The 15,024-nt window shown below is 38.1% G+C and overlaps 1 protein-coding gene across 17 annotated transcripts in view; it reads left to right on the top strand.

The window, feature by feature from the left end:
- The window catches only part of DST (dystonin), a 307,609-nt gene that overhangs the window by 207,331 nt on the left and 85,254 nt on the right, over positions 1-15,024 (top strand). For all 17 annotated transcript variants that reach the window (XM_075049328.1, XM_075049347.1, XM_075049329.1 and 14 more), the window contains 10 exons: positions 843-1,388; positions 3,799-3,975; positions 6,631-6,754; positions 8,039-8,247; positions 8,544-8,861; positions 9,039-9,205; positions 9,751-9,907; positions 10,173-10,299; positions 12,867-12,929; positions 13,935-14,170. In XM_075049328.1, coding sequence (XP_074905429.1) covers positions 843-1,388; positions 3,799-3,975; positions 6,631-6,754; positions 8,039-8,247; positions 8,544-8,861; positions 9,039-9,205; positions 9,751-9,907; positions 10,173-10,299; positions 12,867-12,929; positions 13,935-14,170 — 2,124 coding nt within the window. The remainder of the gene's footprint in view (positions 1-842; positions 1,389-3,798; positions 3,976-6,630; positions 6,755-8,038; positions 8,248-8,543; positions 8,862-9,038; positions 9,206-9,750; positions 9,908-10,172; positions 10,300-12,866; positions 12,930-13,934; positions 14,171-15,024) is intronic.

Genomic DNA, 15,024 nt, shown 5'->3' with positions numbered 1-15,024 from the left:
GAAAGAATATGTTTGAAGGATGGGGGGTTTTGGCATACAGTTCTGTTTCCTGTGACTTAACGATATTTTTATGAGATTCAGACAATTTTCATGCATAGAATGTGTCTTGATTTTTAATGTCAGAAGGACCTATTTTATGACCAAGTATATTTGATAAGAAGCACTGCTCTTGAAATTGAAAAATGAAATTTAAAAAATTGGATAATAATGTTTGTTCACTCAATGTAAGAAGAAAGTATCTCTATGCTTTTTAATATTTGATGCTTTCACTCCTTTTGGTCTGTTTGTCTGAAATGGTAGCTACAATATATGTACCAGGAAATGGAACCGTTTTGGTTTGGAAAGTTGACTACCTTTGAATGCTTTATTTGATAAATCCTATTTTCAGTCAGGGAATTAGGAAAATTTTGGTTACACTAAGCATGCTACCCTCAATGTTAATTAAAATGCAAATAATTTTTATTAGGAAAAAAATTAAAGAGATTGATAATGTCTAGTTTTACTATACAGAGTTGTCTTTTAGAAGTACAAGAGGAAGTGTTTGTGTGATGAATATGCCCTAGTATTTCCAAGTTCCAGTGAAATTTGAAGACTCATTTGGTTGTAGCCTGCATATCTGGCTAAAATTACCATTGGACGTTTCGTAAAATTTTGAAACTGCGTAGAAGTATGATGACCAGGAGTCATGCTTTCACTTAAATTACTCACAAATGTTTTTAAAATAAATAATACAAAAATTAGAAAAGCTTTTTATCATTTTGATGGACTTTATTTTACTCGTTGTTTCTAAGGAACCATCTGAGAAGGTGCTGGTCATAATTTATTCTTTTTTTTTCTTGTAGGCTCAACATGAGAAAATTATTTCACAGCAGCAGGCTGTCATAATAGCAACGCAGTCTGCTCAGGCACTGCTTGAGAAACAAGGACACTACCTTTCCCCTGAAGAAAAAGACAAGATGCAAAGGAACATGAAAGAGCTGAAGGCTCAGTATGAGACTGCTTTAGCTGAGTCAGAACGGAAAATGAAATTAACTCATTCTCTAAGAGAAGAACTTGAGAAATTTGAGGCAGATTATAGTGAATTTGAAACCTGGCTGCAGCAAGCAGAACAAGAACTTGATAATTTAGAGGCAGGTGCTTCTGACTTCAGTGGTGTTATGGTCAAACTGAAAAGGCAAAAGAGTTTTTCAGAAGATGTTATATCTCATAAAGGTGATTTACGGTATATTACAATTTCTGGCCAAAGAGTTTTAGATGCTGCAAGGTCATGTAGCAAAAGAGATGGTGTGAAGGTTGACAAAGATGGTGTCGATACTTCGGCTACATATGCTGAAGTGCAAAATAAACTGGATAGTGCTTCAGATCGTTTCAAATCTCTCTATACTAAGGTAAGTTTTACTTATACTGAGTAGGTAAGGCTACAATAATTGATTTGGCAGTTTGTATAAAAAGGGGTTAGCTGGTGAAACAAATACTGGGGGAAGTTGCAAATTCTTTGTTTCTTAAAGTTAGATAACAGAACAAGATGCTTTTCTAGAAGATCTGCTTTAGTCAAGTGCCAGACTATTTAAGGTCTGTATGGATGAACTTTTCTACCTTGTGTTATAAAGGAGAAGTAAGACCAGATTTCTTCATTGTTCTTTCCAGCCTTAAACAAACTCTTTGAGTTTATGACAGTACAGGATGTCTGAGTAACATTTTGGGGTGGAAAGAACTTCTAATACTTTTAGATAGATAACATTTCTTTATGTTCCTTGCATTATTTCCCACACCTGCTTATTTACTTGGCTTCCTACTAATGAAATGAATATAGAAAGAGTGAGCCCATGCCAAGATTAACATTGAAAATTTCAATTTTATTTGCATCCTGAAACAGTTTGTCCCAATGTGACCTTTGCTGTCAGCACTAAGAATGCAAGGACGTAATGATTTGAGGATAGCAATTCTTTTCCACTACTCTGCCAAATAAAAATTTTATCCTTAACAATCTGAGATAAGGGTCTAACTAATGGGCAACTAGCAGTGCAAAACCCTCCATGTACCTTAGAGAGGGAAGATAATCCAGTTCTCTGTGCCAGGTTCACTTCTGGAATCTGTCTGGTAGAACTAGACAAACATCACCAACTGGTCTTGCATGCCAACTTTCCAGCTGTTTTCAAAAAAACAGTAAAGTGGTGTTCAATATTGATAATATTCTGGAATTGTAAACTTTTGAGGTAATTATTAATTGAACCATTTAAGAGACAATTATTGTCAGTATCCTTTGCCTGTGCCTTTTCATAATTTTCTAAGATCATTGGTTCAGACTCCTAAGTAGAGCTTCAGTGTCCACTGATACAGTGTTGGTCTGCAGCAGTTGCCATCTTTGGGAATTTTCCTCTCTTTAACGTTTTCTTGCTCAGAAATGTAAATTCTGTAAAGACATGGATTTGATTACTTGATTACAAAAACAGTGTAAAGCCTGTTCTCTCAGTTTGTGAAGAAGGCTCTCCACTTACAGAAGCTCATTTCATTTTCCAGCTTAACTTGTATGAACAATGAAGCTAAAAGCTTGTATTAACAGGTTAGATTTCCTCCAGTTGATTTATTGGATTAGTTTGAGTGTGAATGTAAAGATTTCATCAGAAACTTTTCAGAGCTTAGTTCTATGCACATAAAAATCCTATGCCAGCAGCTTGATTTGTAGTCTCAGATTTGTCAGCTTGCCAATTCAATCCTTTCCATAGATATATATTTAGCACAGACATAATAGACATGCTCTAAATATTTGACCATAAATATGCAGAGCAAAGTAGACTTTTCTTATTAAATCAAGTCCTGAAAGATCTTCCCCAATTTCTAAGTGAGATCTTCCAAGTTATAAATGGGTTTGTAGTAACCTTTTTGCCTTTTGTAAAAGCTTCTTGCTTTTAATAAATATTTATATTGCCTTTATTTTTTTAATATATTTATTCACACACACACATATGACTTCATACGCTTATATGTTGAAGGTATCTTAATATGTCTGTTCTTAGTTAACTGGTTATGTAAATGAGTGCATTCTATGTTTGCCCACTGGATGGAGCCCAAGTACCATGTGTAAATACTACAATACAGCGTATGGAAGGTTCAGAATAGAAATATTTACAGTAACTGTTTATAAATATTATTACTTGATACAATCAGATTTTGTCTGTGAAATCATCTCCAAAAAGTCTGGAAGAGTTCCACTGACCTTTTTATGTGACAATGCACTGTATACATTTGGGGGCATGATAACATATAAGACTAATAGGCTCTTTGGTCAGATGACATTCTTAAGTGACCAAACCAAAGCATATGTGCAATACCGAGCCATATCACTTTGGATTCACTGTGCAGATAAGGTATTTATGAAAGCAATACTCTGCTGTCTGTATTTTTATGAACATGCACATATCTTCTGATTTTTTTGAAAATTTCTAGCTTCCGCTGGCTACATTTTTGGTGTCAGAGTGCTGATAAAGAATCTTTATGTTGATGGATCAAAAAGTATTCCTAAAGCTTTTCCTATTCTAGTACAATGGGTTAGATTCCAGTTTCCCACCTGCATCAGTGCATTGATCCTAAATCACGCTTGAGGAGGACAAACTGGGAAGACCTGCATAGCCTGTCCAGCTGTCATGCCTTAGTTCAGAAATGAGTTAGAAAGTGGAATGATATCAGGAAAAAATCATGCAGTACTTCAGGAAGGAAAGTATGACCTTGAGATTGGTATGAAATGCAGCACACAGTTTAATGCCTGGCTATTTTCTTGTTTGTTTTCTACTCTTTCAGTGTAGCATCCTTGGAAATAACCTTAAAGACTTGGTGGATAAATACCAGCATTATGAAGATGCCTCATCTGGACTTCTTTCAGGTCTCCAGGCTTCTGAAATAGCTGTGAACAAACAACTATCAGAACCAATTGCAGTGGATCCCAAAAATCTCCAGAGACAACTAGAAGAAACCAAGGTGAAAGGTTTAAAAAGCAGAATTACTTTTGTCCTAAAAGGAAGTGCTTTTTGTCTGAAAACCAGGATAACAATATAATCCAAGTGGCTGCAGGCCAAATTCTTGCCTTGCACGTGGGCATGCAACTTTTATAGTTCTGAAATTCAGCTATCCAGAGTGTTACCTGCAAAGGACTAGGGTGAAAAAGAATGGGGGACCAAGATGCCATTAGCAGTGGTGAAAGCACGATGGGTTTCATAATCACTTAGCAAATGATAGGGTGAAATCTAGAAAGTTTTTGAACTAAGAAAGGATTTAGCAATTATAGTTTGCTATCAGAGGAGGGCTTGGGACTAAGCTCCTGAGAGAGACCATTTGATGTTTGTTGTCTGTGACTCTTGTTTTTTTCTGTTCACATTTGTGTGTTACTGCATTATGAAAGGGATCATACTGGATAAGCAGTGTGATGTGACTAGTCTGTTTGCCTGCTTCAGTTGGATCCAGTACTGCCCTGCAGAAAGCAAATATAACATAATTTGGATTGCAGTATTTTGGTTTTCTTTTTTTTTTTTTTTTTTCCCCGCCACTGAGGGAGTAACTCACAACTTTATGTAAGTCCTAGGAGAGGCAAGACAGGTTAGTGATGAAGATTGTGAAGGTAAAACTCAGGTTAGCTGCATAAAATATAGGTTTACAGAAGGCTTTAGGAACCCGAGTATAAGGTGAGTTATATAAAGTCTCATACAGTCTGTCATCTTTTGAACTAAGTCTTATATTTTCATAAACATTCAGTCATCTATACTATAACTAATATGCAAGATTATTTTTCAGTGAGCAAGGTTTTTGGTCAGGCATTTCCTCGCTGTTTTGTCTGTGCTATGAGGGGTATTAGTGTAGGTCTGATATGTTTACTATTGACAAATGATAGTCAACAGCTCTTGGAAATTACATGTTTTAACCATTTCCCTTACATCAGCCTGAGTAGTAGTTACCTTTACCACATGGTAGCTTTCAAATCTGCTACTGGAATTGCCCAGCACTTTGGTGTCTGACACATCAGAGGAGAGGAATCACAGCGATGTTTTAAGACAGCAAAATTAAAAGTGTAAATTTTGAACTCCTAACAGTGGAACATTTTAGGTACTTGTGCTTCCATGCACTAGAAAAGTAGGAATAACACCAATTACAATTTGAGGCTTCATTTAAACTTTTTGTTCCTTATGCCAAAACGAATTATATTCTGTATAATACCAATTTTCATGCAAGTAACACAAAAGGAGTGAGTACTGGGGTTCTTTTATAAAACGCCTACATGGATTACTTGCCACACAAAAGAGCACTCAATGAATATGAGCTGGGAAGAAAGGAGGGGGTACAATGTGTCAGAAGATTCAAAGGAAGAGAAAAATAAGGAGGCTGAAGAAAGCAAGCCAATTAATGAAAGCAAAACAAAGAGTATTTTTGAAGAAGTCAGGTGTTGCAAGTTAAAGCTGTCCCTTGTAGCCAACACATGCGGCTGATAATCCAGCTAGACACAGACCTTAGCAGCATGGTGGGGTCTAATCTTTTTATGGGGATTAACTGTTCTTCAGAATATTCTTCAGTGTCTCTGGCATCAGCTTGCTTGCTTTCTGTCAGCATACAAGGTTTTCTGGTACGTCTTTTTTTCTTCCCTGCCCCACCCACTATATTTCTCTAGTGTAAGGAAAATTCCTCTTCAGGTCTATCTGAGTTTTATTGTGTCAAGTGGGTCAGCAAGACATACTATGTTCTGGCATACTGTTGTGCTCTCGATACCAGTGCTGAATGCACTGACATGACTTCTTTGTCCTGGTAGGGTGGATAGGATTACTTTTTGAGTCATCTGTTCATTGAGATAGTGTGTATCAAAAAATAAATGAGAAGTCCCTACATTTTGGACTTGTATAAAGTTCAAGTGAATCAAAACAAACATACATCATATATAGTAGCACAGAGGCCTGAAATAATTTAAAGACTATTCACCCTAAAGTACTTTTAGACACTGGAGAGAGAAAGCCACTTTCAGAAGTTGATTCAGCCTTCCTGTCTTTCTCTGTTGACTCTGGAGCAAGTCATGGCTGGGCAAGTCTCTAAACCTGTGTTCCTTGGTTAGATGGACAAACTTAGGCAAAATTCAGTGACACGAGCTCCAGGAGGTTCCTCAACTGCGAACGCCATGATATTGTTTCAAGCTGTTCCTGTTTACACCACAATATCAGCCTGATCCTTTGTCAATGAAACTGATGGTGAATGTGTAACTACTGCTGATGACTGCATGTTTTTCCCCCTGAATTGTTCTCTGCTGCTAAGTTGGAAAATAAACATATTTTTCTTTTGGGTAGTATTGAGTCTGTACAAGTGGACTTTAAAAACAGTTAATCAAAAGACACATTTTGAAGTTACATGCAAGAAATCAGTTAAGTCAGAGAAGTATTGTAAAACAGAAGATAAAAAAGATGGTGAAGAAACTAAAACAAGGGCCAGAAGATCAACAGCAGTCACAGCCACTGGTGAAGATTTTTCTTAAGGAGAGGTCACAAATTTAGTTAGTTTATTCCCAGCACTAAGTTTAGGTTGTGTGACATATCTCAAGACTTGCATGTGTAACTATTAGCTGTATTGAAAAGTGTAACTGATAATTGTGGAATTTTACAGGTTCTTCAGGGACAAGTGTCTAACCACCAAATTGCTGTAGAAAAACTGAAAAAAGCTGCTGAAGTGTTATTGGATACAAGGGGAGAGTTAACACAAGACAAAGATGAGATTCAGAAAACACTGGGTAAAATGTTTACTTTTCTTAATACCTCTTTTTATTGCTTGTGGCTGCGTGCAGGTACCGAAAGAGACAAAATACAGTTTCCACATTCTTGTGTCACTGTTCAAGTCCATGTTTTGTTGAGTCATAAGCTATTACAGCACAGTAACTTCATTGTTGGTCTGTCTCCTACGTTGATCCATATGCTTTTCACTTAAAAGCTGTCATTTGATTTTTGACTTTTTTTTTTTCAGAAATAGGGATTGTGTTTAATTCCCACATTGCAGATGGGCATGCTAAACAGAGGTGGTGATTTGCTGAGGATCATAAATTCTCCGGTGGAAACGAGCATGTTCATGTTCAAGGAACATGACTCCAGCTATCTGGAGGTCTCTGCTCCAGCTCCTGGAGCACCTCTTCCTCCTCTTTCTTGTCTGACCTTGATGTCTGCAGGGCTGTTTTTCACACTTTCTTTTCCTTTACTTCTCAGTCCCAGGCAGCATTTTCCCCTTTCTTAAATACGTTTTCCCAGAGGCACCACCAGCTTGGCTGAGGGGCTCCGCTGTGCCCTGTGGTGGGTCAGCTGGAGCTGGCTGGAACTGTCTGCGTCTGCATGGGGCAGTCCCTGGCATCTTCTCACAGAGGCCAAAACCCTTGCCACTTCCAAAATCTTACCACCTACACCCAATACTCTTTCCTGTCAGTTGTGAGAAGTAGCACAGCATGACATTCACCACTGTCTGAAGTTTGAAGACTCTCTATGTGTATCACACAACTATCTTTTACTGGAATCCCATAAGTGACTTGCAGAGCAACAAAATAAAGCAACTGTGGGCTTCCCTCTTTGGAGTGGGTGATGAAACTCCATGGGAGGAACATGGAACTTGTAACTAACTTTCAGAGGCTTATCTCAAATGTGTTGAGGGTGTAATGAAGAACCATCTGGAAGAACCTTTCAGCTCTAACAATAACATAAGAGACATAATTGTAGAAGAACTGTCTTAATATCTGCTATTTTATTTCTTGGGAAAAGTCAACAGCTGTCATAAGCTAGAGCTGCATGGGAACCAACTTCTAAAAGCTGGGGAGTACAGCTGTAAGCTGCTCCCTCATTTCCCTTGTCCTGTGGGCTTCTTGGCTCTGTTGGAAGATTTTGCTTGTGTGTTTTTACTGAATAAAGCTGATGGGTTTGCTTTGTTCTAATGTAGGCAATTTTTGACTCACACTCACCTGGTAAGAACTGGTAAAATGAGTTAAAAGCTTAGTTTGGCTCAAGGAAAAAATTGAAATATATTTTCTCTTTATCAGATGATATTGTGGAGAGGTATGACAATTTATCCAAGTCTGTGAATGAAAGGAATGAGAAGCTCCAAATAACTCTGACACGATCCCTAAGTGTGCAGGATGGTTTGGATGAAATGCTGGATTGGATGGAAGGAGTTGAAAAGAGTCTTGAAGAACAAGATCAAGTGCCTTTGAATTCTGCTGCTATTCAGGATATTATTAGTAAAAGCATTGTAAGTAGCATTCTCTGAAAGAAGAAACATTTGTTTGATAATTCAGATTTCAAGAAAGAATTAAAATCTTAGTTTGGCACCTTTAATGGATTCAAAATACTTAATAAAGAGGACTGTTGCATGAAGTGAAACTGCACATAAGGATTTTTGTAGCTGAAATAGATCTACACTGATGGTCTAGCTGTACTGATTTGTTGCTTCATACAGTGGATCAGTTTCACTTCTTAAAATTTAGTTATAAGCAATACTATATATTGTATATGTATTGCTGTAGCAATAGTTCTTGCTTTTTTCAGATGCTAGAACAAGACATCATGGGTCGCCAAAGCAGTATAAACACTATGAATGAAAAAGTGAAGAAGTTCACGGAAACAGCAGATCCATCCACTGCATCCACACTGCAAGCTAAAATGAGTGAACTTGCAGGACGGTTTTCTGAAGCAGGTAACAAGCATAAAGAGAAGCTTATGAAAATGGAGGAGTTGAAGACTAAAGTGGAGTTATTTGAAGGTCTTTCAGAAAAACTTCAGTCATTTCTAGATGAGAAAAACCAGGCCCTCAGTGAGACAGAGGCACCAAGAAAGGATGTTAGTGAAGTGTCTCAGTATATACAGGTACTGTACCATTCCATTTGTATATATTGTGCATTTCTAGTCTAACTCATCTAAGTGATTGAACAATAAATAAGGCATGCTTGTTTCCCAACTTTGGTCGGTTAGCTAAAATCAAGAATTTAATTTTGACCAAGTGATTGTAAAGTCTAATATGAAGAATGTAACCTTATTTTGCAGGAAGCTAGTGTAGAATTGGCACAACATAAGAAGGATCTGGAAGTTTTGCAGCAGCTTCTTGAAGAACTTTCATTCCATGCTCTTCCTGGAGATAAAGCATTGGTATTAGAAAAAGTAAATGCTTTGTCAAAGAAATTCAGAGAGGTAGAGGAGACTGTAAAGGAAAAGTAAGTTGAATAATTAAAGTGTTTCTGCTTTGGCTAAAAATACAGTGTGAACATGGTGATGACTGCTATCCTCTTGCATGCGATCTCAAGAGATTGCAGTTAACCACAGAATAGACACGTTTTTTATTTTAAAGAAGAGATTCTATTTGGAAATGCGTCTGTAGTTAGTCTGTCTGGTTCAAGAGCTCTAATGTGGGCTGTAAAAGCAAGTGACTTTTCAAATTTTTTGACATTCCCAGGAGTCCTGTCAGTTCTAAGCAAATTCTACTTCTCCCCTTCTCTGATAGAATATAAATTGATGCTTGTGCAAATTGCTTTAGAGTACCATTTGGAATCAGGCTGCAAAGGAAAACTGGAGAAATTATTAGAGCTTCCATGTAAGTTACCTGTACAGCAAGACTAGATTTTCCACATTCTGCTCATATCCATAAAATTAGGTTTGTGACTCTTTGAATTTAGGAATAGCAATACCGTATTGATAATAAGTGTTGGTTTAATTACTAGAAGGAATACTGACATTCCTTTAATTGTCTTTAATTGTCCAGAGAAGAGGATGTATCATCTTGTCAGAAACAAATGGATACTTTTGAGCTTCTTGTAGAATCATTGAAGAAATGGATAAAAGAAACAACAGAACGAATTCCAGCAGCACAACCCTCTCTGAATACAGAGGAGTTAAAGAAACCTTTGGAAGATACATTGGTAAGACATTGTAGAGAAGAAGTGAAATATGGCTGAAGTAAATAGGGCATCTGTTAGTAGCATAAAAGTACAGACTTAAGGTGTGAGCAGTCACAGTAATTGGGACTAGGGAGCTTGCAGTCTGCGTTTACATTCCTATTTCCTTTGCATGTTTGGATATACTGCAGGGGATTCCCAAGTAGCAAGGTTGTTCCTTTCTCTATACTGAATCTTTTAGGTCTGAAATCAGTTTTGTAATGAACAAATGACTGTCTTTCTTAACCAGAATTTAAAAGATGAATGGACATTAAAAGCACCTGAACTGCAGAAAATGAATAACCAAGGAACATTGCTGTGTAATCTAATTACTGCTGTGACTTCTCCTGCCAAACTGAGAGCAGTTGCAAAATCAGGTATGCATTTGTATAATCAGGTAAGCCTAATACTTCAGGAATTTTTAAAACATTTAAGACAAAATATTTCACCCTTGGATTAGCTTTCTGAATATTATGGCTTGTGAGAAGTCAGTTAGGTATGTCTGTTCTGACCATTGTTTGCTGTGACTCTCATTTAAACTGTCTTAACTGCTGTAGTAATTCAGTGCACATTCTGATTGCTTTACACTGTCAAAATAGTGTAAAAGTGCTTTGATGTAAATGATTAACAGGGCCTAAAGCTGTTACTTCAGTATGTAATTCCCAGATAATGAACAAAATGAACAGGATCATAGTTGCCTTCACCTCACCCCAGAAAGCTTCTGATAATGAGAAGCTGACTGACTCTGGTGTTCAGTGCTTCACACAGCCACCAAGTCTGCAAGTAGGACAAACACAAACCCTGCTTTTGCGAACACTGATGTGCTTGCACACCTTTGCTGCCACAGAGATACCTCTTCAATGGCCATAAGGCTATTCTGTGTGATGCCAAGCAAACACATAAAGGTTCGCAGAGTCACGGAGTTTTTGTTAGAAGGGTGATGAGGATGTGGTTTATCTAAAAAGTGAGCCTAGGCAAACCTACTCATCCCAATATGATAGCATAATTAATTCTGGTCAATATTTTAGTTGAAATAACAGCACAGAAGAGAATCAACTCCAAATCCCAGCATGACTCTCCTGGGCCAAAATGTGTTTCCAGTCTGGAGCTTCAGCTAAATCCTTTTTACCAGTAATCTGATTTTAAAGACAGCAAATCTATTTCCATGATTTTCTGTACTCTAGTGTTTAAATGTTAATTTGCTTTACAGAAACAAGTAATTCTGCTAAGTATCATTCAAGCCATAGTTCAAGGCACATGGTACCTAGGGTGTTTTAATGGCCATAAGCACATTTTCAGTCAGTTCTTGAACTGACTAGGTATGGAAATAAATTCAAGTGTGTTGGCCTACATTGGTCATCTGCAAAGGACTGGGAGGATGGGGACAGCCAGAGGATACCTATTTGGCAAGAGTAGAACACTTTCTTTCTCACATCTCTTTGTAGTAGCTGCCTCTGGTTTCATTCTTGTTTGAATTTTAAATAAAAATCTTTCAAAGAACATTTTGGAACCTTATATGGGATATTTGGGCTCCTTCTTCTGCCCTTTCTCTACTCCTATGCATCCAGATAGAAAAATAATTAAATAGCTAGTGTATAAGAGCAGCTGTAATCCTCCAGACTACACTATTCACCCTCTTAGACAAGAGCTGTACTGTGTATCACTTAATCACAGTTATAAATACCAGAGTCCAGCTAATAGAGCATGAAGATTTACAAGGTTCTGGCTGGGGCCTGTGACTTCTCTTATCTGTTTGTTTTCTCTTGCCATCCTCCAGCTGCCACTAATGTGGTCCTCACTGCCCAGCTGGTACTGTGGGGTGGATGCATAGCCTTTTCCAAGGCAACCGCTAATCTTTCTCTGTTAATTGCTCATCTGGGAATACGTATGTTCAGGAGAGTGGGAAGTGATTCTCCTTGCAGTTCTCTGTGGCTTGACCACATGCCCCAGCTCTGTGTTCTGACAGCATTTTACAAAGCCCATGTAGCCCTGGTTACAGAGGCTTTGAAATTATGTTTAATTAGTAGGGCTGCCTGGGTGAGTGGCTGCCTCCAAGTGGCAGTAAGGACTTCAGGTGTAACAGTAAGGACTCCACATTGCATTCCCTGTCATGGAGCACATGCTTAAGTCTCGCTCATGACAAGATAGGGAGGGATCCGTCCAGTTGGTATCAAGAGCTTTTTGTGCAGAGGTACGGTGCTGCTAAATCGTAGAGTCATTTAGGTTGGAAAAGACCCTTAAGATCATCAAGTAAAACTGTTAACCTAACACTGCCAAGTCCAGCACCCGTGTCCCTAAGCACCACACCTACACGTCTTTTAAATACTTTCAGGGATGGTGACTCAACCACTTCCCTGGTGGGTAAAGGTGTCCTGAGTAAGCAGTGCCTTTGGTTGCGGTGTCTGCAATGACCACTCTGGGCTCCTTTGCTGTTTAATGTTTAGTGCTCTCAGTCTCTGCGTTTGCCAGCGAGCCCTCTCCCAGGCCGTACCCAGACATGGCTGGGTAAAAACGTGTTCTCAGTAGGCAGTAGGGAACAGATTCCTTTTGGGGAGAGGAAGGAAGTGATGTTAGCCATATGGATGTGAGTAAGCCTCATAGCTAGGGCATAGACCTTTGTCCACTATAGTCATTTATTTAGCATAATATTGTGAGCGCTAGGACTGCTTATGCATCATGCATGTGTGCATCCATGTGCACACGGACCCACTATGCATATGCTGTGCATATGTGGTACCGCTTATGGTACTAGCTGGCTGGAGCAGCTTAAAACATAAAACAACCTTAAAATATTTAAATAAAGTACTTGCTATTACAAGGTTAGCATTCAGATATTTCTGTAATGGTATAATGAGAGCTATGTTTTGAAGAGGAAATGCAGCGCTGGGGTTTTGGTGGGAAAAAGCCCTGATAAGCATGGGACTTCATCTTCCCTGATCCACAGGTGGCACAATGTTAAATGGTGAAGGAGGACCTCCAGGAACTCAGGATTTCCTGAAAAATAAAGGTCAGTAAAAATTCCAGGATGTGGTAAAGGAATGTACTTGCCAATTACTGTTAAATATGTAAGTATTTTTTAAATCTTGTACATAAATCTGCTTGTAGCAGTCACTACTGGACTGAAATTTCACATCACCATCACGTAAGGCAACTATATTGACGAGGACATGGTACTAAAATTAATTGTAAAAATACCTACCTTCAATATTTTCTTTGAAGACAGAACAAATCTGGCAGCGTTTTCTGAATCAGTATGTAATTCTATAAATGTATATAGGCATAGCTATTTTAATATAACACATGGCTTTTGAGAAAATTCTAATGCGCGTGTATGTGGTTTGAAACTTTTAACACCCACTAGCATTCACAACACACACAAACACAAACATACATATACAAAGACACCCATTTTACATATGTTTGTATCACTGTATGTGACCAACCCCTTTAAAGAAACAAAGGAACTTACACAGCCACTTTATATGTGCTTATGGATAGCCATGTACCTACATCCCAAGTCTGCAGTGTCTGTTCTGGTAAACTATAGTCTTCTCAGTACACAGTTTGCCTGCTGTGCTCTCTCAGTGATAAAACACGTTTGTAACGGTACATGAATGTGAGCAAAATACTGTTGCAGTAATGTTAGGCTCTCATGTAAGCAACTGAACTTTAGTCCAGTATGTTCAACTTTTTGTCATGGAATTGTTGCTTAAAATACTATAATAACAATGGGTAGAAAGATTGAAAGGTATTTGTGTACCTGTGTATATTAAAAGTAGAGATTTCTGTGAAATGAGAAGCTCTTGTGAATAGGACCTTACATTAGGTCATTCAGATGTAGTGTTACCACATTTAGAGTGAATGGGAAATAATTCGTAACACATTCGGCAACTTCTTATTTGGGGGACTTCTATCTATGGTAACTCCAAATACTGTTTAGAAGTTCTTGAAGTCTATTGTTTGAAGGGCTTGCAACCTATAACATAGTCTCTGTGCATCTCTCCTTTTACAGAACTGACAACTGTTCAACAAGCCGTGACTGATGTAAATCACAGTTACGAAGATTTGGGAGTTTTATTGAAGGAGAAGATTTCAGAACTAGAAAGTATGCTTTCAAAAATGCAGAATATTCAGGAAGAATCAACCTCAATGATGCAGTGGCTGCAAAAAATGGACAAAACTGCATCAGACTGGGAAGCTGCTCCAACTGATAGTGAAGCGGTTAAAGCCCAAGTTGAGCAACATAAGGTACTTTGTGCCTTCAAAAAAATACTCTTTCTTGCAGTTATTGGGTAAATTCTATTTGAACAACTGATAGCTCAGCCTAGCTTAACGTTGCAGAGAGTATTTAAATGATCTTAGTATGCATGCTAGTCAGGCTTAGAGCAAATCTGGCAAACTATGTCAGTGGAGTAAAAGGAGCACTGTGTCAGAGAGAAGGAGTTCTGCAGGTCAGAAAATAAAAATTTTGGTGGCCAGTTTAAATAGGTGAGGCTATACTGATTATGCAATAAACTATTTTGATCTCCTTAGTGGTTTAGAGATATATACTGGATTGCTTGTAAGGTCTGAAGGGCTGTATCTATCCAAAAGCTGTTTCTGCAGCTGCTGGTTCACTGATACTCCAGAGACCCCCCCGATCTCTACAGCTGCAGCGGCTTATGTCTATTCCAAGGCAGTGTTTCTCTTCAGCAGCCATGTCATGCTTGTTAAGTTATATAGCTGCACAACAGTCTCCTCCCTGCTTTTTAATTGATTTGAGAAAACCACTGAATCAGCAGTAAGTTTCTGTCGTGTTTAAGCATTGGAGACGTATGCTTCTCTAGCAATGAAGGACAATATTTACATGTGTAAAGGTTCATCTATAAAGGGAGATGTAATGCATAGGGGAAATTCTTTCCTTGCCTGTGATTGTGGATAAACAAGGACAGAATTTGATTCAACTGAGGTTCTTCTTTTATATTTGGCGGGTGACCCTTAAAACTTAATCTAAACAGCTACTAACTTACCTCGGACTTGGATAACATTCAGTCCTAAAACTGAGACTAAATGTGGAAGAAAACTAGCTCCTTATTTTTTAACAGAGAATGTGCAAAGCTAAC

Source organism: Buteo buteo, chromosome 17 (genome assembly GCF_964188355.1).
Source record: "Buteo buteo chromosome 17, bButBut1.hap1.1, whole genome shotgun sequence".
In the NCBI taxonomy this organism is placed as follows: domain Eukaryota; kingdom Metazoa; phylum Chordata; class Aves; order Accipitriformes; family Accipitridae; genus Buteo; species Buteo buteo.
The sequence above is the reverse complement of the archived record's forward strand: the minus strand, read 5'-3'. Positions and strand labels throughout refer to the sequence as shown.